The 26,693-nt window shown below is 45.2% G+C and overlaps 1 protein-coding gene across 5 annotated transcripts in view; it reads left to right on the forward strand.

Moving 5' to 3' along the window:
• Window positions 1–26,693, forward strand: part of LOC112215211 (calmodulin-binding transcription activator 1) — a 622,788-nt gene that overhangs the window by 579,216 nt on the left and 16,879 nt on the right. For 4 of the 5 annotated variants that reach the window (XM_042299512.1, XM_042299513.1, XM_042299514.1 and 1 more), the window contains exon 1: window positions 11,709–11,998. In XM_042299512.1, coding sequence (XP_042155446.1) covers window positions 11,980–11,998 — 19 coding nt within the window. In that variant the 5' untranslated portion in view covers window positions 11,709–11,979. Of the gene's footprint in view, window positions 1–2,588; window positions 2,730–3,214; window positions 5,530–6,096; window positions 6,224–6,534; window positions 6,670–11,708; window positions 11,999–26,693 lie in introns of those variants that run through there. The other variant, XM_042299516.1, reaches the window with a different exon arrangement.

Raw genomic sequence — 26,693 nt, forward strand, 5'->3', positions numbered from 1 at the left:
CACCTCGCATGTTAAACTTTCCTGAATGACTGGTTCTGCCGGGAGCATATGTGGCCACATTATTATAGGACAACATGGGAGAATGATGATCTGCAACAGACGGCGCATCTCAGTATCAGGCCTGCTAACGAATCCAAATGGAATGACATTTTCACTGCAGCCTAGAGTACACTTTTGTACACACGTGAAAACAATAATGCTAGGTACGGTCATTGTATTGTCCTTAAACAAGATCAATAGAGGAGTGATCCGCCAGCATTGAAGTGAAAGCACCCTGATTAGCTTTCTCCTTGTCTCTGTATCTCTCTGGAGCAGCGTTCTAATTTCGTTCTTTCTTTCTTTCTTTCTTTCTTTCTTTCTTTCTTTCTTTCTTTCTTTCTTTCTTTCTTTCTTTCTTTCTTTCTTTCTTTCTTTCTTTCTTTCTTACTCGCTCTCTCTCTCCTGCAAGCATGCACACACACAAGTATTTACTCCCTCTCTCCCTCCCTCTCTTCTGCCTATATAACTGAGGGAGGTAGCGAGGCGTGGGAACCAGTATTAGAGCTGCCTTGATATTGTTTGATATTCTAAATGTGCCCCATTTCAGAAATATTACCATGTTTTTTGTTTTCTGGTTCAGAGCTGGTGGCGTGGCAGCAGCAGCAGTAGCATCAGTCACGTGTGATATTATAGGCCTTATGCTTGTGCTAGCAGCATCACTATCATCCTGATGAGAAGACGAGTCCGGCTGCCAAGCCTGAGCCAGGGAAGAAGTGAGAGGTATTAGGAGGTGCCGGTGAAGTGTGACTGGAGCAGGCCAGCCAGAAAGGCAGCCAGCCAGCCAGGCAGGCAGGAGTGGAGTTGTGAAGGAGAATTACTCTCTTCTCTTTCCTCCCTTGGCTGCAGCTAGACTGTGTTCCCCTCTAGTGGTTTCCCCATTACAGCCTGAGCAGAGGTAGAGGCAGCACAGGGGGGAATGTCACCTTCATAAGCACTCACATAGCGGGAGCAGAGGGAAATACAATGACACAGAAAAGCCAGCAGGTTTACTCCATGCTGCTTGTGTGCTTGGCTACTTCAGGAAGTAGTGGTGTACAGTACAGTTGGTGGGGAAAGGCAGGGAAAGAGACAAGACATTGCTCAGTAATTCTGCGTTGCACAAGCACACTGTGGTGTGAAGTGGGATAGTTGGGGATGGTATGTTACAGGGTGCAAGTAAGGAGTATAGAAGTGATAGGATTCAGTATGCGTATGGGTGGGTTAGTAGTGTAGAGTGTATTAAGGGGCTGTATGGGTGGGTTAGTAGTGTACAGTGTATTAAGGGGGTGTATGGGTGGGTTAGTAGTATACCGTGTATTAAGGGGGTGTATGGGTGGGTTAGTAGTGTACAGTGTATTAAGGGGGTGTATGGGTGGGTTAGTAGTATACAGTGTATTAAGGGGGTGTATGGGTGGGTTAGTAGTGTACAGTGTATTAAGGGGGTGTATGGGTGGGTTAGTAGTATACAGTGTATTAAGGGGGTGTATGGGTGGGTTAGTAGTATACCGTGTATTAAGGGGGTGTATGGGTGGGTTAGTAGTATACAGTGTATTAAGGGGGTGTATGGGTGGGTTAGTAGTATACCGTGTATTAAGGGGGTGTATGGGTGGGTTAGTAGTGTACAGTGTATTAAGGGGTGTATGGGTGGGTTAGTAGTATACCGTGTATTAAGGGGGTGTATGGGTGGGTTAGTAGTATACAGTGTATTAAGGGGTGTATGGGTGGGTTAGTAGTATACCGTGTATTATTTTTTAGTAGTATACCGTGTATTAAGGGGGTGTATGGGTGGGTTTTGTACAGTGTATTAAGGGGGTGTATGGGTGGGTTAGTAGTATACCGTGTATTAAGGGGGTGTATGGGTGGGTTAGTAGTATACAGTGTATTAAGGGGGTGTATGGGTGGGTTAGTAGTATACAGTGTATTAAGGGGTGTATGGGTGGGTTAGTAGTATACCGTGTATTAAGGGGGTGTATGGGTGGGTTAGTAGTGTACAGTGTATTAAGGGGTGTATGGGTGGGTTAGTAGTATACCGTGTATTAAGGGGTGTATGGGTGGGTTAGTAGTGTACAGTGTATTAAGGGGGTGTATGGGTGGGTTAGTAGTATACAGTGTATTAAGGGGGTGTATGGGTGGGTTAGTAGTGTACAGTGTATTAAGGGGGTGTATGGGTGGGTTAGTAGTATACAGTGTATTAAGGGGGTGTATGGGTGGGGTAGTAGTGTACAGTGTATTAAGGGGGTGTATGGGTGGGTTAGTAGTGTACAGTGTGTGGTGGTGATGGGGAGGGGAAGGGGGCTGGCATGGTTGGTGGTGAGGGGCTGTATTAAATATACTTATTTTTGGACATTTACATTTTAGTCATTTAGCAGACACTCTTGTCCAGAGCGACTTACAGTTAGTGATATATATATATATATATATATATATATATATATATAGGTGGGTCAGTAGTGTACGGTGTGGTGGTGTGCAGTGAGGCGGGTGGTGGTGGGGAGGGGGCTGGCGTGGCTGGCTGGCTGGTGGTAGTGGCTGTCTGGCTGACGTCTGTGTCTCCTCCTCTCTCCCGGCAGTTCATGGCATCAAGTGGACTTGTAGCAACGGGAACAGCAGCTCTGGCTTCTCAGTGGAGCAGCTGGTGCAGCAGATTCTGGACAGCCACCAAACCAAGCCACCTCCCCGGACCCACAACTGCCTCTGCACGGGCACCCTGGGTAAGGGGAAGGGGATAGGGGGTAGATAGGGGCAGGAGGATAGGGGGTGAGAGAGAAAGGGGAGATGGGTAGAAGAAGTCGAAGGACAGAAGGTAGGGAGAAGGAGAAGAGGTTTAAGCTCATACATCATGCTCAGAGTCAATGTGAAAGTGTCAGGGTCATGGCTCTCTCTTTTTGGATTGATAAAAGTTCAAATAGTATCAAAAGGAACACCAATCAATCAAATCATTACTTGAATTACAATTCCTTGGATAATTACATGTGTTTCCAGGTGATTTGTTTAGGTACAAAAGTACAGGCAGTATTCTTATTGGTATTGTAGGAATTCTGATGAACTGTTGTAACAAGTCATTCAAAGCCTTCCCACAGAATTAGTTTGTGTCACCGAGATTCACTGTACCCTTCTACATTCTTTGTAGATGATTGATGACTTCTACTGTATCTAATGCTATCTCTTAGTAACCTCTCCTTCCTCCCTCTAACAGGTGCAGGGAGCAGCGTGCATCACAAGTGCAACAGCGCCAAACACCGCATCATCTCCCCCAAGGTGGAACCCCGTGGAGGCTACAGCAGTGGTCACTCTGAGGTCCAGAACAACGACGTGTCTGAGGGCAAGACCGAGCACAGCAGCCATGGAGGAGGGGGAGGAGGAGGAGGGAAGAGCTCAGGGGGAGGAGGGGGTAGCACCAGAGAGAAACGCAACGGCAAGGTCCACAAGCCTGTTCTCCTGCACCAGAACAGCACAGAGGTGTCCTCTACCAACCAGGTGGAGGTCCCAGACACCACCCAGAACTCCCCTGTGTCCATCAGCAGCGGCCTGAACAGCGACCCAGACATGGCTGACAGTCCCGTGGTGACGGGCTTGGGCCACGTAGCCGCTGTCATGTCCCAAAGTGTCTTCATGTCCGAGGTGACCGGAGACCCCGTCTACAGCATGTCCCCCACAGGGGGCCCCAACACCCACCTCATGGGCCCAGACGCTGCCTCCCAGGGCCTGGTGCTGTCCGGTGTTGTGGCAGACAGCCACAAGTTTGCCTTCCCCAGCGGAGGAGTTAGGGAGGTTCCCGGGGTGGTGGGGGGAGCAGACGGTCTGTCCATGCTGTCTGCAGCCGGGGTGTCTGAAGAGCTGGTCCTATCCAGCAGTCTGGATAACGGAGGCATGAAGATACCTGAGACCACCATGAACTTCGACCCTGACTGCTTTCTCAACAACCCCAAGCAGGGCCAAACCTATGGGGGCAGCAGGCTGAAGGGGGACGGCAGCTCCTCTTCCTCCTCCTCTTCCTCCAACGGCACCAATGGCAGCATGCAGCGCTCTCCCTCCATGTCAGACTCTGGATACAGCTTCAACTCTGCTCTGGTGAAGAACATCAAGACGGAGGACATGTCCTTTGAGCAGCAGCTGGCCACCGAGCAGGGATACCAGGTGGGGGTGGTGGTGAGCTGTGGAGGAGGTGTGTCTTGTTCCTCTGGGGCAGGTTCAGCACAAGGCTCCCTCGGCCTGACCCCTGCAGGCTCTCTGCTGCCCTCTGGAGGAGGCCTGAGCCCCAGCACCACCCTGGAGCAGATGGACTTCAGTGCCATCGATGCCAAGCAGGACTACTCGTCCGGGGCTGGGACAGTGAGCTATGGCCAGGCTATGAACAGCCCCCACCTCTCCCACCAGAGCCACTCGCCCAGCTTCTTCCTCCAGGACACCCAGCAGTCCGGCCAGGCCCAGCAGGGCAGGTCCTCCATGGGCCAGAAGACTCACTTGATGGAGCACAACTCCCACGACTCCACAGCCTACATGAGCCTGCAGGTGGTCAAGACGGACTCCCCTGGCAGCAACGGCCATCTCCACCACCACCACCAAAGCCACCAGGGCCAGCATAGGGCCAACTGCAACGGGGGCTCCCCCACCGAGGGGCCAGGGCAGGGGCCTGGGTCTCTCCAGCTCCTGCAGTACCAGGGGGGCTTCCCTGGGTTGGGGCCGGAGCATGAGGAGGTGGTGGGTCTGGAGCAGCCAGGCAGCGTGAGCTCAGGCCAGGCCGGGGGAACAGAGAACGGAGAGGGTCTACTGAAGCCTGGAGATCACCTCCAGGCCTGTGGAGGAGGCAACCAAGAGGGAGGAGGTGCAGAGCACTACCTGCAGCAGACCAACGACGGAGGAGGAAGTCAGGGAGGTGGAGGGAAAGGAGTGGCCATGCACAACGGAAATGGGGTCAACAATGACGGCAGCAACCGCTCCCAGCAGCAGCAGCAGCTGCAGCCCCTCCTCCAGGGAGCTGGGATGGTCCAGGGCCTCTACAACACCGTGGGGCCCCACCAGGGCCTGGGCGGAGCGGGCTCTAACGGGGGAGCAGGTGGGGGAGGCATGGAGATCAGCCTGGACCACTTCGACATCTCCTTCGGGAACCAGTTCTCTGACCTTATCAATGACTTCATCTCTGTGGACGGTAGTGGAGCCAACATGACGGCCGGAGGAGCACTCTACACCCACCAGCTGGTGGGCAACCACCGCTCAGATGGCCAGGCCACACCTAGCGGAGCTCCTCAGCAGGACCAGGAGGACGGAGGGGTAGGAGGGGCCCGGGGGGCAGGATACAGCCCCTCAGAGCTTTGTCTCCAGCCCTGCTGCAGCCCCCAGTCCCTTGGTGGAGGGGCCGGGGGTGCAGGGGTGGAGCCAGGCTCCCTGGCCTACATGCACGTGGCGGAGGTTGTGTCTGCAGCCGTGGCCCAGGGGGCTCTGGGTATGCTGCAGGCCACTGGAAGACTCTTCATCGTCACTGACTACTCCCCTGAGTGGTCCTACCCTGAGGTGAGCCTCCACCACACTGTTAGTGCATGTTCTCCTCCTTTAACTATAATTATACTCCAATTTAATTACTAAATAGTTTTATTTTAGTCAGACAGATTTTTTTTTACTCCTACCAACAAACACACATATCAACATAGTTTGAATTATCTGTAAGATCACTGTTCAACCACCGGATGGCAGCACAATAATGTAATGTACAGAGAGTGTAAGTCTGTGTAACGTCAATGACACTGTTCCACCACAAGATGGCGACCACTTTGGTCAATCAGAAAAGTGGCTGTAAAATCACTGTCCAACCACAGGATGGCAGCCCAGTCAAATATAACACAGAGACAATAGACGTCTGTGTAATGTCAATGACAATGTTCACCCATGAGATGGCAGCCCTTTCACTAGATTTCATGCAGTTTGAGGATACATCACTGTGTGATCATGTTATTCCTATTGCTCTCCCCGAGATGGCAGCATGACATTAAATAATAGCCAAAACACTCGCTCCCTCATATCTAGTATAGATTCAGTTTATCCATTTCCCGCTCCGTGAGTTTGTGTGTTTATCTGTTCCAGGGAGGAGTGAAGGTGCTCATCACTGGTCCATGGCAGGAGGCCAGCTCTAACTACAACTGCCTGTTTGACCAGGTCGCTGTCCCTGCCTCTCTCATCCAGCCGGGGGTGCTGCGCTGCTACTGCCCAGGTAAGACTGGCCTCACTGGCCTGGCCTGCCACACCTCCTGTATCCTTCCACCACACTAAAAACACAGTCAATTTATCAGGGATATCGGTCATTTTCTTTTAGACTTCTAATTTGGTTTCTGGAGATCAGCATACATTACATGAAGGTTCCTCAGTTGAGATTGTGTCTCACTGGACACTGAGATGTTTTAAGAAGAATAGTATAATGTTCCTAGGTCTACAGGGGTTTAGGGTCAAGAGTGTTAGAGTTGTAGCAGTTATCAGTTAAGCGTCTGATTCAGACTCCCTCTGTCTGTCTGTCTCTGCCCACAGCTCATGACACTGGGCTGGTGACGCTGCAGGTGACAGCCAGTAACCAGATCATCTCTAACTCAGTGGTGTTTGAGTATAAGGCCCGCGCCCTGCCCTCACTGCCTTCCTCACAACACGACTGGCTCTCACTGGACGGTAAGAGACAGTCTATCTGCCTCTGACCTTTCTCTGTCTCTCTCCCTCTCCTCTGTATTGCCCTCTTGCCTTCTCTTTCTCTCTCTCTCTTTCTCTCTCTCCCTCTCCTCTGTATCTCCCTCTTGCCTTCTCTCTCTCTCTCTCTCTCTCTCTCTCTCCCTCCCTCTCCTCTGTATCTCCCTCTTGCCTTCTCTCTCTCTCTCTCTCTCTCTCTCTCTCTCTCTCTTTCTCCCCCTCTCCTCTGTATCTCCCTCTTGCCTTCTCTCTCTCCCTCTCCTCTGTATTGCCCTCTTGCCTTCTCTCTCTCTCCCTCTCCCTCCCTCTCTCTTTCTCTCTCATCTCCTCTGTATTGCCCTCTTGCCTTCTCACTCACTCTCTCTCTCTCTCACTCTCCTCTGTATTGCCCTCTTGCCTTCTCTCTCTCTCCCCCACTCTCTCGCTCTACCTCTCCCCCACTCTCTCGCTCTACCTCTCTCTCTCTCTCTCTCTCTCTAGTATGAAAGCAGCAGTGAGTCAACTCCATTAGATCTTGAGTTCAGGTCGTGTTTCAGGACCTTGGAGAACACGTGTCTTTTCCTGTGTCTTTATTGTTTTCTAATGTCAAGAAATGTCAGAATCAATAGTTGCCTTGAATCAACTGTAGTAGGAACTCAGTTAATTTGGGGTTTGATTTGACTAAGACCATGAAGAGCACAAGTCCTTGTCCTGTGTCTTTCAGAGGATGCTGTTATGTTCTGATAGACTTGTCAGGATCAATATCTAATAGCTGTATTCAATCACCTTCATTAGAAATTGAGTTGATCTTGGACTTCTATGACATACATGAGTGTATGTTACTGGGCACGCATGGAAACTGTGATTGGCTGCACAATGAAGACTAGGACCCAAGGGTTTTGCGGCAGGAAATCTTGTGAATTAGTATATCTAGACTAATGGTAGGGGGAGATGGAGTAAGGCACTACAGGAATGCTTATCTCTGTGTTCATGTTGGTAGGCACAAGCAGGTGTATATACCAGTATGTGTGTGTGCTTTCCCAGTGTGTGTGTGTGTGTGTGTGTGTGTCGCACACTTACTGCAGTGTCAACACGACTGTGCATTGACAGGATAAAGTAGGGCATGGTGAGGAGAGGGATGGACTGGAGCGAGTGAGCTGACGGGACAGCTGCATTGCAGACGGCCCTTGAGGGAGTGGGAGTGAGTAATCAGGAGTTGTCAGCTCCCAGGCAGGCGTTGCACGGTGGAACCAGTGTATCCCTCCGCCATTCATTCATATGGTAAACTCACTCTCTCTCTGCCTCACTGGCACATTCACAGGACCAGTTTAGGAGGGCCTACGCTAAGAGGCTGAGGGAAAACACAAGTCTGATCTGAACCCATTCCCCTTTCCCACTCAGTGGCTTGAAATTGGCTTGGCAATTGCATTGGTAATGGTTTTGGCTTGTGATTGCATTTTGATGGTTATTTTGCCTTGTGGTTTCATTTGGAATCATTTGCCATGTATGGTAATCATTTACTAGATGTATTTTCTCAATCTGTTCATGTCCAAAGATGACAGGTTTACTGCTGACTTTTCAGATGTATGCCTATGTTGCCTAATACTTTCCTGATGACACTCATAAATACTACGTGGTGTTTATGAATTAATCCTGTTACACTGAACAAAAATATAAACGCACCATGTAAAGTGTTGGTCCCATGTTTCATGAGCTGAAATAAAATATCCCAGAAATGTTCCATATGCACAAAAAGCGTATTTCTCTCAAATTCTGTTCACAAATGTGTTTACATCCCTGTTAGTGAGCATTTGATCCTTTATCAAGATAAACCATCCACCTGACAGGTGTGGCATGAACATGCTGATTGAGTAATCTCAGTGACATGCTGATTGAGTCATCTCAGTGACATGCTGATGGAGTAATCTCAGTGACATGCTGGTTGAGTAATCTCAGTGACATGCTGATGGAGTAATCTCAGTGACATGCCGATTGAGTAACGTCAGTGACATGCTAATTGAGTAATCTCAGTGACATGCTGATTGAGAAATCTCAGTGACATGCTGATTGAGTAATCTCAGTGACATACTGATGGAGTGATCTCAGTGACATGCTGATGGAGTAATCTCAGTGACATGCTGATGGAGTAATCTCAGTGACATGCTAATTGAGTAATCTCAGTGACATGCTGATTGAGAAATCTCAGTGACATGCTAATTGAGTAATCTCAGTGACATGCTGATGGAGTGATCTCAGTGACATGCTGATGGAGTAATCTCAGTGACATGCTGATGGAGTAATCTCAGTGACATGCTAATTGAGTAATCTCAGTGACATGCTGATTGAGAAATCTCAGTGACATGATGATTGAGTAATCTCAGTGACATGATTGAGTAATCTCAGTGACATGATGATTGAGTAATCTCAGTGACATGATGATTGAGTAATCTCAGTGACATGCTGATTGAGAAATCTCAGTGACATGCTGATTGAGTAATCTCAGTGACATGCTGATTGAGAAATCTCAGTGACATGATGATTGAGTAATCTCAGTGACATGCTGATTGAGAAATCTCAGTGACATGATGATTGAGTAATCTCAGTGACATGCTGATTGAGAAATCTCAGTGACATGCTGATTGAGTAATCTCAGTGACATGCTGATGGTGTAATCTCAGTGACATGCTAATTGAGTAATCTCAGTGACATGCTGGTTGAGTAATCTCAGTAACATGGTGATTGAGTAATCTCAGTGACATGCTGATTGAGTAATCTCAGTGACATGCTGATTGAGTAATCTCAGTGACATGCTGATGGAGTAATTTCAGTGACATGCTGATGGAGTAATCTCAGTGACATGCTGATGGAGTAATCTCAGTGACATGCTAATTGAGTAATCTCAGTGACATGCTGATTGAGAAATCTCAGTGACATGCTAATTGAGTAATCTCAGTGACATGCTGATGGAGTGATCTCAGTGACATGCTGATGGAGTAATCTCAGTGACATGCTGATGGAGTAATCTCAGTGACATGCTAATTGAGTAATCTCAGTGACATGCTGATTGAGAAATCTCAGTGACATGATGATTGAGTAATCTCAGTGACATGATTGAGTAATCTCAGTGACATGATGATTGAGTAATCTCAGTGACATGATGATTGAGTAATCTCAGTGACATGCTGATTGAGAAATCTCAGTGACATGCTGATTGAGTAATCTCAGTGACATGCTGATTGAGAAATCTCAGTGACATGATGATTGAGTAATCTCAGTGACATGCTGATTGAGAAATCTCAGTGACATGATGATTGAGTAATCTCAGTGACATGCTGATTGAGAAATCTCAGTGACATGCTGATTGAGTAATCTCAGTGACATGCTGATGGTGTAATCTCAGTGACATGCTAATTGAGTAATCTCAGTGACATGCTGGTTGAGTAATCTCAGTAACATGGTGATTGAGTAATCTCAGTGACATGCTGATTGAGTAATCTCAGTGACATGCTGATTGAGTAATCTCAGTGACATGCTGATGGAGTAATTTCAGTGACATGCTGATGGAGTAATCTCAGTGACATGCTGATGGAGTAATCTCAGTGACATGCTGATTGAGTAATCTCAGTGACATGCTGATTGAGTAATCTCAGTGACATGCTGATTGAGTAATCTCAGTGACATGCTGATTGAGTAATCTCAGTGACATGCTGATTGAGTTACCTCAGTGACATGTGAAAAAATAACAAGTTGATACACTAGTATCATCCAGTACAATAATGGGTGCTCTCCAAGGTCCTGAAAGTTCATATGAAATTGATTTACTTTCCAACAACACTAAGTATGGACTACTATAAACTACATCAAATATTGCCAGTTACAGCACCACAAATGATTATATTAAAATAAAATAAAATGAAATCATATTTACACCAAATTCACTGCATGAAGCAGTTGTATAACATTGTATAACACAGCATGAATGACATTCTGCACGTGCTTCACCACAGATAAATGTAACCTAGAAAAGACTCAACTCCAGATATGCGACACTATCCATTTGCGTGCCTGTAATGACCCATAATTTGATCACTCAATAGCCTTAATAATATAATTCCCATTCCGTTCATTCTGAAACTGTGCTATGCTATGATGTGCTAATGGAACAGCTGCTTGCCTGCTTTGATTTGTCATAATGCAGAGTGGGGGAGGGGGCACTTTCCCTTCCTCTGCAGCACTGCAGGTACGGAGCCATGGACAGGACAGAAAACTCTGAGGTGTCGGAGCTGCAGAACAGCCTTTTGCCCGTTAATAATTATCTGTACATTGTCCTAGACGGTCCCGGTGGCGCTCACTACCCGGGTACTGGTTCGTTAGGAAGACAGTGCGCGCCAAATTAGGCTATACAGAGCTGCTCACCGCTCCTGGTGGTACTCCATCTAATCTGAAAGTAAACAGGTGTAGAAAAACGACCTACCCTCCTAAAACACCAGGGGACTGTGTAATGCAGGGTCACTGTTAGGTAAATACGGCTACCTAGCGCAGACATACAGGGCAACAAGCGGTTTGCTTCAAATAAATCATTTCAATATAGACTGGAGCTGACATTTACCACTGGAGATAAGGGCTCATTTGAAGGCAACCCCACTTTAAGTGACAATGAACCGAAGTAGGCTACATATCAGGCTGCGTCGAATATTTTCTCCATAAGATAAAATCAAACGAGAGAAAAAACGACTTGTACAAAACGTGTACACACCTCAGTTTGGTTGTTGGTCGGCAGTTGAAAATTACAAAGTAAAAGCGAAATGTATTAATAGTAATGAGAGCGCCAAGGGGGCTCGAGCTTTTAAAAGCTCGACAGCTGGAGGAGAAACTAGGGCATCTGTTTACCTGCGGCACGTGCGCACGACGACGTCTACTCGCAACAATGTATTTTATTTTACTGCAGGCTAGTGGGGGACTGAGGAGAGAGAAGCGCAGCAAGGGAAGGAGGGGGTAGGAGGGAATGAAGTGTAGGGGAGGGGGCTATGATAGAAAGAGTAGTGAGTGGTCTTTTTTGCTCTCTCTCTCTCTCTCTCCCCTCGCGTCGGTGTTCCACTTTGTTATATTGTTGATGAGTGCTCTATTGATCTTCTACACACCAAGGATATTGTTTTACTCATAGCATCATTTAATACCAAGAAACTGTGGGAATTGGGAAACTGTGCACATAAATGAAATGCAGCATGCTTGGACTTTGGTCAGGATGCCAGTGAATGACATCTGCTCTTCCTAAAGAGAAGGGAAACAGTTTGGCTTTTCAGGGGGACTCTACCAATGGAAAATGAAGTAGAAGGTTAGATGTGTTTAGAGTATTTTTGTTGAACGGTGTTGTGGTGTGTCTGTGTGTTATCTTCTGGCGACTAACAGGAGAAGTTAAGTTACACACGCTTTAGACTTTTTACTCAAATGATGACTCTGTATTGTTTCAAGACGAGTACTAGCATGTCACGTTCATCAGTATGTCTCATCGTTTAGCCTACTATTGTTGAGAATGTTTTGTTGTGTGCTTTCTCAAAATGTTTAGTGTTACTGTCTGTGACTGTCTCCTTCATTTCACACTGTAGCAGTAGAGTAGTTGGTGTGGAACTAGCTTGTTTCTCTGTACTTTTTAAAAATCTGTCTCATTTTATGCCTTCATTTTTTTTTTTACAAAGTCAATTAAACGGAAGCTTAGTATTTGTTTCAGCACTATCCTTAACATGCAAGGGCTTCAAATTGCAGCATGGGTTCACAGCTTACTATCCCATTTGTGAGTAATAAGTATTACTCACAAAGCAAGATTATCGACAGTTTATTTATAGCCTACGAACAAGATACTCTCAAAAAGCCTGAAAACCAGCATGTCTTAACTGTAGTGCCGGTAGCAAGGGGGTTTCTTTCACGTGCACAACACACGAGCGCTAATTTCGCTGTCCACCGCGTCATCCTTCTGAAACTCAAAAGCAAGTTGATCAGGTAGGCTAAAGCAGGCTATCTTTTGCGTGCTTAGTTGATGCTAGAAAACTAATGAATAGTAACTGACTTATTTAGTAGTTCTCACGTGCTAATACAACGAGACCAAACCAGTCTCACAACTGTGGCCTGTGTCATTGAAAGCATGCAGAAACACGCAAGATGGATATGATTTAGTGATCGAAGCTAAAAGGATAGCATGACCGAACAACAGGATTCGACAGCCTCCTAGCCTGACTGCGCTAGACTTTTAAAATGCATGAGTAACAAGAGGAGGGAAATGCCCTATTAGAAAACCATGAACAGCTCTGTAGTAACAAAACACTTATGCAGCATAACGCTGAAGCCATGGGACAAAGTATTTCAAGTGTAACAGTGATTAAAAAGGCATCTCTTGTAGGCTAGCATCTTATTCCACCTGTATGCAATGACGTTTTCAGAACCACAGGGCTTTGGACAGCAACTCTAACAGTTGAGACAGGGATGCTTCAGAACCATGGTGCTATGGATGGCGACATTAACCCTTGTAGTGTGAAACGTCTGCAGAACACATACTATATTATTATTTGAGGTCCTCCAGTCGTGTTTAATAACTGTATAACAGTTCTGTTGGTTTGAATGTACACTCTGAATGTAGCCTATCACTCATGTATAGGCCAATTTCCCTCTCCAAAATGATACTTGTTGCTCGTCTATTCTTAACCCTCTAAAAAAGCCCTGTTGACTTGGTGTTACATGACTCAGAATAACATAACTTTATAGTAGCATGTGCAGGCAGTTTATGCTGTAAGGAACAGCCGTTGGCAGATGTCAATTCTTAACAGTAATGATGACAAAACACAGAAAGCAGAGAGGCTATTATAATTTGCCAACCGTAGTTTGTTTCAAATGCAGTTGTAATAATATACTGCTGCAGGAGTTTGTCCATTTAGAAATGTTTTATGGAATGAGAGCCGCTCCAGTGAAGTGGAAATGCATACCAATGCATGACTTTACCCCAGGGCATGTTTTTTTCCCCAGTGCATGGCTTTATCCCAGGGCATGGCTTTACCCCAGGGCATGGCTTTACCCCATGGCATGGCTTTATCCCAGGGCATGACTTACAGTACTAGAACCTGTGGAAGGAGTAAATGTAAATGTCTCTTTAGAGAAAAGGGTTCATTTGTATCTCTTCTCTATGCTTCCCCTTAAGCTGCGGAGGCAACTTGTGAGGACCAAATTCATGTTCACACACATAATCAACATGACTGAAGTGTTTAGCAAGATGTAACATTCCCTTTAACTTTCTCTTAACATTTTTGAACAAAAACATGTGTGTGACTCTTCAATAGCTTTACCATATAATTTGTGGTCATTAGGATCTGCCCCTTTTTTTTTCAATTTTTGGCTAAAATGACATACCCAAATCTAACTGCCTGTAACTCGGGTCCTGAAGCAAGGATATGTATATTCTTGGTACCATTTGAAAGGAAACACATTGATGTGTGTGGAAAAGTGAAAGAAATGTAGTAGAATATAACACAATAGATCTGGCAGAAGAAAAAAACAACCGTTCTTTTGTATTTTTTTTGTACCATCATCTTTGAAATGCAAGAGAAAGGCCATAATGTATTATTCCAGCCCAGCTGAAATTTCGATTTTGGCCACTAGATGGCATCAGTTTATGTGCAAAGTTCTAGACTGATCCAATGAATCATTGCATTTATGTTAAAAATGTTGTACCAAGACTGCTCAAATGTGCCTAATTTGTTTATTAATAACTTTTCATGTTCAAAACTGTGCACTCTCCTCAAACAATAGCATGGTATTCTTTCACTGTAATAGCTACTATCAATTGGACAGTGCAGTTAGATTCATCATAATTTAAGCTTTTTACCAATATCATATACCATATGTCTATGTCCTGGGAAATGTTCTTGTTACTTATAACCTCATGCTAATCGCATTAGCCTACGTTAGCTCAACCATCCCGTGGACGGGACACCGATCCCGAATAAGTTTTAATAGCTAACCCTTTACTATCAGCCTTTAGTCAGGCTGAGCGCAGTATACTGTCAATAGTTGTGTGTTTCCAACACAACAGTGGGGACTATTACTTGCAGAGATGATGTCATAAACATATCATACCTCAAGTCAGAACTATTACTTTACACTGCTGTGACACATGCAGTGACTTTGGACTTTTGTTTGGCTGACTAACAAGTGTAAGCTGTGCTTTCATACAGCTTCATGGGGTATTGTGTTGTCATTTATCATAGTGTTTTTCCATGTGTCATGTTTACGATAGAATTGTCATGGTTTTAGGGCTACGATACTGTAGGACTATGAAAGCAGCATTTAATATAGCTGAGAAGTGTTGTATGGGCGGCAGGTACCCTAACAGTTAGGAGCATTGGGCCATTAACCCAAAGGTCTCTGTTTCGGATCCCTGAGCCAACTAGGTGAAACATCTGTCCCTTGAGCAAGGCACTTAACACCAACATCTCCTGTAAGTTGCTCTGGATAAGAGTGCCTGGTAAATGACTAAAATGTGAAAGAGAATATGGTGTAATGGATTTGGTGTGAGTGCTAAAGCTCTCTAACTACAGGTCAGATTACAGCTCTTGAGAATGTTTAAAGGGACCTCTAACACAATTAATGGAGTGCAGTCCTGCTTCTTACTCTACCCATTTGACTTGCTTTTTTCTCTCCAATTAGTCCTCATCATTAGATTTTACTTTTGTGGCTTCAAGCATAAAATACATTGTAGGCATGCAATTTTCTGTATGAATGCAATTCATTCTTATAAACTACTCAGCATTTATTATGTTTTGGACAGTAATTCCAGAAACATTTTGTCCAGTCCACATTTTGTGGATCTGTTGGTTAACACTGCGGATAGTTGGAAACCTGTTTGCCAGCAGCATTTAGAAAATGGTCTTGATCTATGAAAAGCCTGCTTTCTCAAGGACTATGGACTGGTGCTTGTTGATTGATTTAGTCCAGTGACTCTCAGCCCTCCTACCATATAAGCCAATGGAATGTTTTGGGGCAGAACACACAGGAATGAGAAATCTTGGTCATAATATACTACTTGGTTCATCACTAGGAGTGAGGGTTCATCTGCAGACTCCCCTGTAAAAACATGTAAGAAATGTTGTCTTGCATGTTGTTGTTGTTTTGCTAGCACTACACAGCTGATTCAAATCCACTCAAGCTTTGATTATTTTAATCAGCTGTGTAGTGCAAGGGCAAAAACCAAAATGTGCACACAGGGGGCCCCAGGACCATGTTTGGGAAACCCTAGGCCACAGGCTGATGGACTATATCACTGCATTGATCTCGCTAGTATTGTATCATTTAGTATTCTGCCTCCAACTGATGCTTTAACGTCCTACATATTAGAACAATTGCTAAGCATAAGAATATACATGTACAGGTCGAGTGTGATTTCTTATGTGCCACATTCTATGGTGCACAGCATCATCTGCTATAATCATAGGTTATGTGTAGGAATTAGTAAAGCAGATATTTGTCTGCAGATTACAATAGCAGATTACAAGCAGTAATTCCTCGTTGTGTTGTCTCTTCTCGCGGCATTTCACTGGCTTGTAGAGCAGTCCGAAATATAGAGTACCTCCTCAGTCTTGATGTTGAATTGAAATTGACCTGCCTCTCCCCGGGACTTGGACTGATGCCATGAGGTCAGACGCATGCTACCTGATGAGCTTATTTACAACCTTGCCAGACAGGACCTCCATGTTAGGAGTAGACAGATGAATGTGTGAACTATAAAGCATCTTGCTTTTCTTATTTAGACTGTGGAGCTGTTTGCTCCTCTATTTTTATGTATGTAAAATCCTATAGAAGAACCCGTTGCATGAACGGTCGGCTTCTAACTGAATAAGACACTGATAGAGGAAGTGCTTTGACTAAATGTGTGTTGTTTTAAATCAAATTTATTTATACAACCTTTCGTACATCAGCTGATATCTCAAAGTGCTGTTCAGAAACCCAGCCTATAACCCCAAACAGTAAGCAATGCAGGTGTTGAAGCACGTTGGCTAGGAAAAACTCCCTAGAAAGGCCAAAACCTAGGAAGAAACCTATAGAGGAACCAGGCAATGAGGGGTGGCCAGTCCTCTTCTGGCTGTGCCGGGTGGAGATTACTAATATGTTGCAACAGGAGGTGAATAGCCTACATTTTCTACGTCGTTCTGATGATATATAGGCTACTGTTCTTGTTAACCATTACAGTGCAATCAATGCTAAATAGATTTGCTCCTGCAGAATTGATTTGAAATGGTCCCAGGGTTACAAAACAATGTTAATATATAGCGAGGTTTGTTAAAACAACAACATTGAAATTACAATAATAAAAGCCACATCAATAGATTGCACTTCTACTCTCATTTACCCCTATAATCACTACATGACATTGGATTCTATGTCGTGTTCTCAGTAGGAAATGTCTGGTGTTCTTCTGGTTTTGACCCATGCTAAGCCTTGCTGTTGTTTGTGTTCCTTTGTTGGGTTTAAGCTGACACAATGGGTTTAAACTGGGTCAAATTTTTATTTTGAAATGAATACACTCTCTCAAAGAGAATTGAGATGAAATTGAAAACTGAGAGGAGATTACCTTATCTTATTTCTGTGGTCTTAATCCTTGGTCTTTTCAAACCTCTCATCAATATTCTATACTCTGTCCAGGAGAAAGAATACTGCACGTAGACCCATTACAAGCTGAAGGAAGAGGACAACACTATTAAAGAAAAAACACAATGGACAGAACCAACAAAGCTGGTCATTATGCCAAAGAAAGGCAACTTGGCCTTTGATTATCAGTGTACCCGTAGGTCCCAGCTGTGTGGGCCTGTGCCAGATGGCCTCGCAACCTCTTCCTTTAGACAGACACAAATACCAGCTTCTGTCAATCAGGAGAATATACTGCACAATCACAGACTCAGAGAGAGGTAGGACTGGTCTTATTACTTAGCTACATGTGGGGGTTTGCTGAGGTTGGTCCTCAGCCTTCTTAGATCAGTATATGTAGAGGTTTGATATAGCCACAGCCTTTCAATTAAGCTACATGTGGGGGTTTGATATAGCCACAGCCTTTCAATTAGGCTACATGTGGGGGTTTGATATAGCCACAGCCTTTCAATTAGGCTACGTGTCGGGGTTTGATATAGCCACAGCCTTTCAATTAGGCTACGTGTCGGGGTTTGATATAGCCACAGCCTTTCAATTAGGCTACATGTGGGGGTTTGATATAGCCACAGCCTTTCAATTAGGCTACGTGTGGGGGTTTGATCTAGCCACAGCCTTTCAATTAGGCTACATGTGGGGGTTCGATATAGCCACAGCCTTTCAATTAGGCTACATGTGGGGGTTTGATATAGCCACAGCCTTTCAATTAGGCTACATATGGGGGTTTGATATAGCCACAGCCTTTCAATTAGGCTACATGTGGGGTTTGATATAGCCACAGTCTTTCAAGAACAAGTTTTGATATAGCCACAGCTTTAACTGGTACAGAACAAGGGGGGTTTGATATAGCCACAGCCTTTAACTGGTACAGAACAAGTGGGGGTTTGATATAGCCACAGTCTTTAACTGGTACAGAACATGTGGGGGTTTGATATAGCCACAGCCTTTAACTGGTACAGAACAAGTGGGGGTTTGATATAGCCACAGTCTTTAACTGGTACAGAACATGTGGGGGTTTGATATAGCCACTGTCTTTAACTGGTACAGAACATGTGGGGGTTTGATATAGCCACAGTCTTTAACTGGTACAGAACATGTGGGGGTTTGATATAGCCACAGTCTTTAACTGGTACAGAACATGTGGGGGTTTGATATAGCCACAGTCTTTAACTGGTACAGAACATGCGGGGGTTTGATATAGCCACAGTCTTTAACTGGTACAGAACATGTGGGGGTTTGATATAGCCACTGTCTTTAACTGGTACAAAGCATGTGGGCATTTGCTACAGTGGCATCGTAGAGATAATGATGAGGTCCAATAGGTTTGATTGGCATTAGAAGACACACAGGTTGGTATGTGACTGTGAGGATGATTAAAGGTGCCAGCTCACACTCTGCCAACCCAGTCCATTTGTCTTAAAGAAGCAGTGCTAGTCTAGCTCTTTGTGATTCTTTGTTGTTATTTGTTAGTATCCAGACTATTCTCTTTCACTCCTAAGAACACTGGGGTCCCAGCAGACTGCCTGGACTTCTAGCAGATTCTCGCCATATCAACGGCCAGACATAGCATTGCTGTATGGTAATGCCTATAGGGAGGCTGAGGAGAGTCTGGTGGAATGAATGTTCACATTTGTGGTGAAACTGTGGATAAGGGGGGCAGAATATTCGTCATTGATGCTTAGCTAGTCTCCTGTGGCCTTCCACATGCCTTCCACTCCATGCTACTACATCATACATTGAGAGCTAATTAACTGCAAAAACACTATACAGTACCAGTCAAACGTTTGGACACACCTACTCATTCAAGGGTTTTTCTTTATATTGACTATTTTCCACATTGTAGAATAATAGTGAAGACATCAAAACTATGAAATAACATAAGAATTGTGAAAATGTGAGTTTAAGTGTATTTGGCTAAGGTGTATGTAAACTTCCGACTTCAACTGTAGTAACCAAAAAAGTGTTTAACAAATAAAACTATATTTTGGATTTTAGATTCTTCAAAGTAGCCACCCATTGCCTTGATGACAGCTTTGCACACTCTTGGCATTCTCTCAACCAGCTTCACATGAAATGCTTTTCCAGCTGTCTTGAAGGAGTTCCCACATATGCTGAGCACTTGTTGGCTGCTTTTCCTTCAATCTGCAGTCCAACTCATCACAAACCATCTCAATTGGGTTGAGGTCGAGTGATTGTGGAGGCCAGGTCATCTGATGCAGCACTTCATCACTCTCCTTCTTGGTCAAATAGCCCTTACACAGCCTGGAGGTGTGTTGGGTCATTGTCCTGTTGAAAAACAAATGATAGTTCCACTAAGCCCAAACCAGATGAAATGGCGTATCGCTGCAGAATGTTGTGGTAGACATGCTGGTTAAGTGTGCCTTGAATTCTAAATAAATCACTGACAGTGTCACAAGCAAAAAACACCCCCACATCATCACACTTCCTGCTCCATGCTTTATGGTGGTAACTACACATGTGGAGATAATCCGTTCACCTTTCACTGCGTCTCACAAAGACATGGAGGTTGGAACCAAAAATCTCAAATTTGGACTCCGGACCAAAGGACAGATTTCCACCGGTCTATTGTCAATTCCTAGTGTTTCTTGGCCCAAGCAAGTGTCTACTTCTTAGTTTCTTTGCAGCAATTTGACCATGAAGGCCTGATTCACGCAGTCTCCTCTGAACAGTTGATGTTGAGATGTCTGTTACTTGAACTCTGTGAAGCAGTTATTTGGGCTGCAATTTCTGAGGCTGGAGCTCTGATGAACTTATGCAGCAGAGGTAACTCTGGGTCTTCCTTTCCTGTGGTGGTCCTCATGAGAGTCAGTTTCATCATAGCGCTTGATGGTTTTTGCGACTGCACTTGAAGAAACGTTAAAAGTTCTTGAAATGTTCCACATTTGACTGACCTTCATGTCTTAAAGTAATGAGGGACTGTCGTTTCTCTTTGCTTATTTGAGCTGTTCTTGCCATAATATGGACTTGGTCTTTTACCAAATAGGGCAATCTTCTGTATACCAACCCTACCTTGTTCCAACACGACTGATTGGCTCAAACACATTAAGAAGGAAAGAAATTCCACAAATGAACTTTTAACAAGGCACACCTGTTCATTTAAATGCTTTCCAGGTGACTGACTACTTTTTGAAGCTGGTTGAGAGAATTCCAAGAGTGTGTAAAGCTGTCATCAAGACATTTTTTTACAATTTTTTATTTAACCTTTATTTAACTAGGCAAGTCAGTTAAGAACAAATTCTTATTTACAATGATGGCCTACCCCGGCCAAATCCGGACGACGCTGGTCCAATTATGCACCACCCTATGGAACTCCCAATCACGGCCGGATGTGATTCAGCTTGGATGTTGGCTACTTTGAAGAAACTCAAATATAAAATATATTTTGATTGGTTTAACACGTTCTTGGTTACTACTTGATTCCATATGTGTTAATTAATAGTTTTGATGTCTTCACTATTATTCTACAATGTAGAAAATAATAAAAAAGAAAAGAAAAACCCTGGAATGAGTAGGTGTGTCAAAACTTTTGACTGACACTCATAAGTATGTGGACACCCCTTCAAATGAGTGGATTTGGCTATTTCAGCCACACTGACAGGTGCTGACAGGTGTTGCTGACAGGTGTATAAAACGAGCAAACAGCCATGCAATCTCCATAGACAGACATTGTCAGTAGGATGGCCTTACTGAAGAACTCAATGACTTTCAGCATGGCACCATCATAGGATGCCACCTTTCCAACAAGTCAGTTCGTCAAGTTTCTGCCCTGCTAAAGCTGCCCCGGCTAGTTGTAAGTGCTGTTATTGTGAAGTGGAAACGTCTAGGAGCAAAAACTTCTCAGCCGCGAAATGGTAGTCCACACAAGCTCACAGAACGGGACCGCCAAGTGCTGAAGCACGTAAAAAATAATCTGTCCTCTGTTGTAACACTCACTACTGAGTTTCAAACTGCCTCTTGAAGCAGCATCAGCACAAACACTGTTCAATCACTGTTTCATGAAATGTGTTTCCGTGACCGAGCAGCAGCACACAAGCCTAAGATCACCATGTGCAATGCCAAGTGTTGGCTAGAGTGGTGTAAAGCTTGCCCCCATTGGACACTGGAGCAGTGGAAACACGTTCTCTGGAGTGATGACTCAGGCTTCCTCATCTGGCAGTCCTACCTGCCCCAATGCATAGTGCCAACTGTACAGTTTGGTGGATGAGGAATAATGGTCTGGGGCTAATTTTGATGGTTCAGGCAAGGCCTGGTTCACTGACCTCAACCCCATCAAACACATTTGGAACACCGACTGAGAGCCAGGCCAAATCGCCCAACATCAGTGCCTGACCTCACTCATGCTCTTGTGGCTGAATGGAAGCAAGTCCCCACAGCAATGTTCCAACATTTAGTGGAAAGCCTTCCCAGAAGAGTGGATGCTCAGGTGTCGACGGAGTTTTGGTCATGTAGTGTACGTGCTTGATAAGCTCCTTGTACCTTGTTCGCCCAATCTATCACAGAGTTACCTAATGTCTCCAAAATAGATTGATATAAGACCGTGTGTCTGTGTTGCGCTCGCTCAGCCTGGGCAGTGTGTATCTGCAGGGAAATAGACAGTGGCCTCGTATCTCTCGGCTAGGACAGAGAGCTGTTCTCTACTGCACTGAGTGCTCCAAAAGTCCTCACACATATCACTTGAAGCTTTGGACTTTAGACTATACCCGACGTGTTGATAATAGTACTGTTGTTCCCTTCTCACTTATTAATGTGTTATGTAGTGTCTATGTAGTATCTATGTAGTGTCTGCACTGGCTGTATAGGATGAAGGAGCCTGTAGAATTTTGGCCTGTTGGCCTGTTTTTCAGTTCAGCCCAGCAGCTCAAAGAGCGAAAGCAGATGGCTAACATGTCACAGAGCTGTGACAGATGGGGGGGGGAGGTTGCAGGGTGACACTCAGGAGACCTATAGACCGACTACAATGTCAGCAGGGACCCCAACACATATGGTCCCAGGGTGCTGTTAATGAGAGTCACAGTGGAGCAGAGGATGATTGGGACAGGTAGAGGTGTTGTCACATTCGCCATATGCTTAGCATGCATGATCCTCACTTACCTTAGAGGGCTCAGGCAGTGGTGTTATTATAGAGTTCCCATGCTCCTCACTCACTCTAGACTAGAGGACTCAGGCAGTGGTGTTATTATAGAGTTCCCATGCTCCTCACTCACACTAGACTAGAGGACTCAGGCAGTGGTGTTATTATAGAGTTCCCATGCTCCTCACTCACTCTAGACTAGAGGACTCAGGCAGTGGTGTTATTATAGAGTTCCCATGCTCCTCACTCACTCTAGACTAGAGGACTCAGGCAGTGGTGTTATTATAGAGTTCCCATGCTCCTCACTCACTCTAGACTAGAGGACTCAGGCAGTGGTGTTATTATAGAGTTCCCATGCTCCTCACTCACTCTAGACTAGAGGGCTCGGCTTATCAGCGGGTGTGAAGGAAGTAACAGACAAGATCTGGAGGTCATAGAATGTTATTTAGAACACAAGAGCTGCCTTCTGCATTTCAGTTGGTCTTTTAGACAAAACCATCACTCACTCAAACACAGAAACCCAGTTTGAGCAATTCCTGTTTGTCAGCTAAAACATGTCTCTATATGTTTTCTGGGGCAAGTGATTAGTGAGTTCCTGTTCATATGATGTGCCAGGCTCCCTGTCAGTCAGAGCTCTGTGCCGCTGCTGCCTAGTTGCCTAACTGTGGGAGTGACAGTATAGACGTGTGCTATCACACACTGTCAAGAGAGGGAGGAACAAAGCACAAGGAGGGTGTTGGTGATGTCAGAGTGTTGTTGTACTTCTGTTTTCACTGGCTGCATGGTCCCCTCTATCCTCCCACCCTCACTCATCCTCCCTCCCTCCCTCACCTTGTCCCTCCCTCCTCTCTCCCCTCCTCCCTCCCCTCCTCTTTCCCCTCCCCTTCCTACCCTCCCCTCCTCCTCCCTCCCTCCCTCCTCCATCCCTCTTCTGTCTCCTCCCCCCCTCCCTCCCCTTCCTCCTCCCTCCCTTCCCCTCTTCCATTCCTCCCCCTCCCTCTGCAGTATACGTTCATCACATTCAGAGCAGCAGGCATCAGGTGGCAATGACATCATCTGCACTGCAGCACACTGCAGCAGTGTGTCTGAACAAAGAGATGTCAGCTAGTCCTCTCCTCCTGCCCCCGCCACCGTGTCTCTCCCCCCTCTCCCTCTCTCCTCCCTCTCTCAGAGAGCATAACCCTGGTGCCTAGACATGCTGCAGGGCTATGACTTACCTAACCCCCTCTCACCCACACCTTCCCCCTCCTACCACTAGGGTATAGGCTGGCTGATGTACCTCTACAGCCCTCATCATCACCTTGCCCTTAGCCACCTATGGAGAGATAATGAAAGGTATCACTGTTGGGGTTTGTAATTTAACAGTGTCAGTGTTGGCTGGTGACAGTATGAGTGCTGTGGAGAGACACAAGGAGGGTGTGTGGGATAAACGTCCATTTGCTATTTTCTAACCACCACACATCATCAGTAATAGCAGTAATTTACTGGCCTTTGATTGTATTTTTTTTTCTTGTAACACTAACAATTACTTGACCTCTTTGTATATTGACTTATAGGGAACCCAAGCATGACATTCATTCTCCGATGAGCGGAGAGCATCTGCCTTCAACTGACTGCCAAGATACGGCAGTAGTGTAAATGTCAAAGGGTCCCTGCTGTGGTGGCTCCCCACTTAGGAAGTTCATTACTGCAGTGTCCCCTCTGGAAAAATAAAATATCTATGACCATTATTATAACATAGTGATGGATAATTACATGTATCATATTTTTTCCATTGTGTGCTTTTCTTGCCCTCCCATTCATCAATAAGCCAATGCCGCAGGAAGGAAAAAAACATATACACAGAGGCATGTTCCTGTCGCTTAGTTACTCGGCAGCAGGTTGCCACAGAAACTGCCTCACAGTGGCTAAATGAGGAATGCTAATGCAGTGTTCCACACTCCTGCTGCAGTGGGCTCACTGTCTGGGCATCGCACCCCACTGTCTATGCACAGCAGTCTGTGTGGGTGTATGTGTGTATGTGTGTGTGTGTGTGTATATGCTTGTGCATTTGCGTGTGTGTGTGTGTGTGCTTGTTTGAGCATAGACTTCTCTCCTCTATTGTGGCAGGTAGCCTAGTGGTTAAGAGGGTTTGGCCAGTAACCAAAAGGTTGCTGGTTCAAATCCCAGAGCTGACTAGGTGAAAAAAAACTGTCAATGTGCCCTTGCGCAAAGCACTTAACCCCAGTATCTCCTCTTAAGTTGCTCTGGGTAAGAGCATCTACTAAAATGTGAAAGAGGATATAGTGTAATGGACTTGGTGTGAGTGCTAAAGCTCTCTAACTACAGGTCAGATTACAGCTCTTGAGAATGTTTAAAGGGACCTCTAACACAATTGATGGAGTGCAGTCCTGCTTCTTACTCTACCCGTTTGACTTGCTTTTTTCTCTCCAATTAGTCCTCATCATTAGATTTACTTCTGTGGCTTCAAGCATAAAATACATTTTTATGCATGCAAAGGACTATGGACTGGTGCTTGTTGATTGATTTAGTCCAGTGACTCTCAGCCCTCCTACCATATAAGCCAATGGAATGTTTTGGGGCAGAACACACAGGAATGAGAAATCTTGGTCATAATATACTAGTTAGTTCATCAGTAGGAGTGAGAGTTCATCTGCAGACTCCCCTCAGAGAGTGTCTAGGGCCGCGTGTGTGTGTGTGTGTGTGTGTGTGTGTGTGTGTGTGTGTGTGTGTGTGTGTGTGTGTGTGTGTGTGTGTGTGTGTGTGTGTGTGTGTGTGTGTGTGGGGTGGGGGTGGACACCATCCACTCTCTGGTCAATCATCCATTTCAAATTAGTCTGTGATGACAGAGTACTGTAGGATGAGAGGCTTTTAAGAATGACTGAGTTACTATGCATGTAGCCATTAGTGGGTGATTGATGGGCCTTAAATGTTATTTTACTAAAGGCAATTGTTGTGATGAAGTTAATGATTTGATGTTATTGTTATCCCTGTACTTGTGATTAATAATGATTAGGCTCAGATGACATTTATTTTCATAGATGATGAGAGATAGATGAAGATGAGCTTAGAGCATGGAACATGAGTGGTGTATATGTTGTGTGGTTAGACATGGTGTGTGGTTGGACATGGTGTGTGGTTAGACATGGTGTTTGGTTAGACATGGTGTGTGGTTGGACATGGTGTGTGGTTGGACATGGTGTGTGATTAGACATGGTGTTTGGTTAGACATGGTGTGTGGTTGGACATGGTGTGTGGTTAGACATGGTGTGTGGTTGGACATGGTGTGTGGTTAGACATGGTGTGTGGTTGGACATGGTGTGTGGTTAGACATGGTGTTTGGTTAGACATGGTGTGTGGTTGGACATGGTGTGTGGTTGGACATGGTGTGTGATTAGACATGGTGTTTGGTTAGACATGGTGTGTGGTTGGACATGGTGTGTGGTTAGACATGGTGTGTGGTTGGACATGGTGTGTGGTTAGACATGGTGTTTGATTAGACATGGTGTGTGGTTGGACATGGTGTGTGGTTAGACATGGTGTGTGGTTGGACATGGTGTGTGGTTGGACATGTGTGGTTAAACATGCTGTGTGATTGGACATGTTGTGTGGTTAAACATGCTGTGTGGTTAAACATGTTGTGTGGTTGGATATGGTGTGTGGTTGGACATGGTGTGTGGTTAGACATGGTGTGTGGTTAGACATGGTGTGTGGTTAGACATGGTGTGTGGTTGGACATGCTGTGTGATTGGACATGTTGTGTGGTTGGACATGGTGTGTGGTTAGACATGGTGTGTGGTTGGACATGGTGTGTGGTTAAACATGTTGTGTGGTTAGACATGTTGTGTGGTTAGACATGGTGTGTGGTTAGACATGGTGTGTGGTTGGACATGGTGTGTGGTTAAACATGTTGTGTGGTTAGACATGTTGTGTGGTTAGACATGGTGTGTGGTTAGACATGGTGTGTGGTTAAACATGTTGTGTGGTTAGACATGTTGTGTGGTTAGACATGGTGTGTGGTTAGACATGTTGTGTGGTTAGACATGGTGTGTGGTTGGACATGGTGTGTGGTTGGACATGGTGTGTGGTTAGACATGGTGTGTGGTTGGACATGGTGTGTGGTTAGACATGGTGTGTGGTTGGACATGGTGTGTGGTTAGACATGTTGTGTGGTTAGACATGGTGTGTGGTTAGACATGTTGTGTGGTTAGACATGGTGTGTGGTTGGACATGGTGTGTGGTTAGACATGGTGTG

The sequence above is a fragment of the Oncorhynchus tshawytscha genome, linkage group LG16 (genome assembly GCF_018296145.1).
Source record: "Oncorhynchus tshawytscha isolate Ot180627B linkage group LG16, Otsh_v2.0, whole genome shotgun sequence".
NCBI classification, from domain to species: domain Eukaryota; kingdom Metazoa; phylum Chordata; class Actinopteri; order Salmoniformes; family Salmonidae; genus Oncorhynchus; species Oncorhynchus tshawytscha.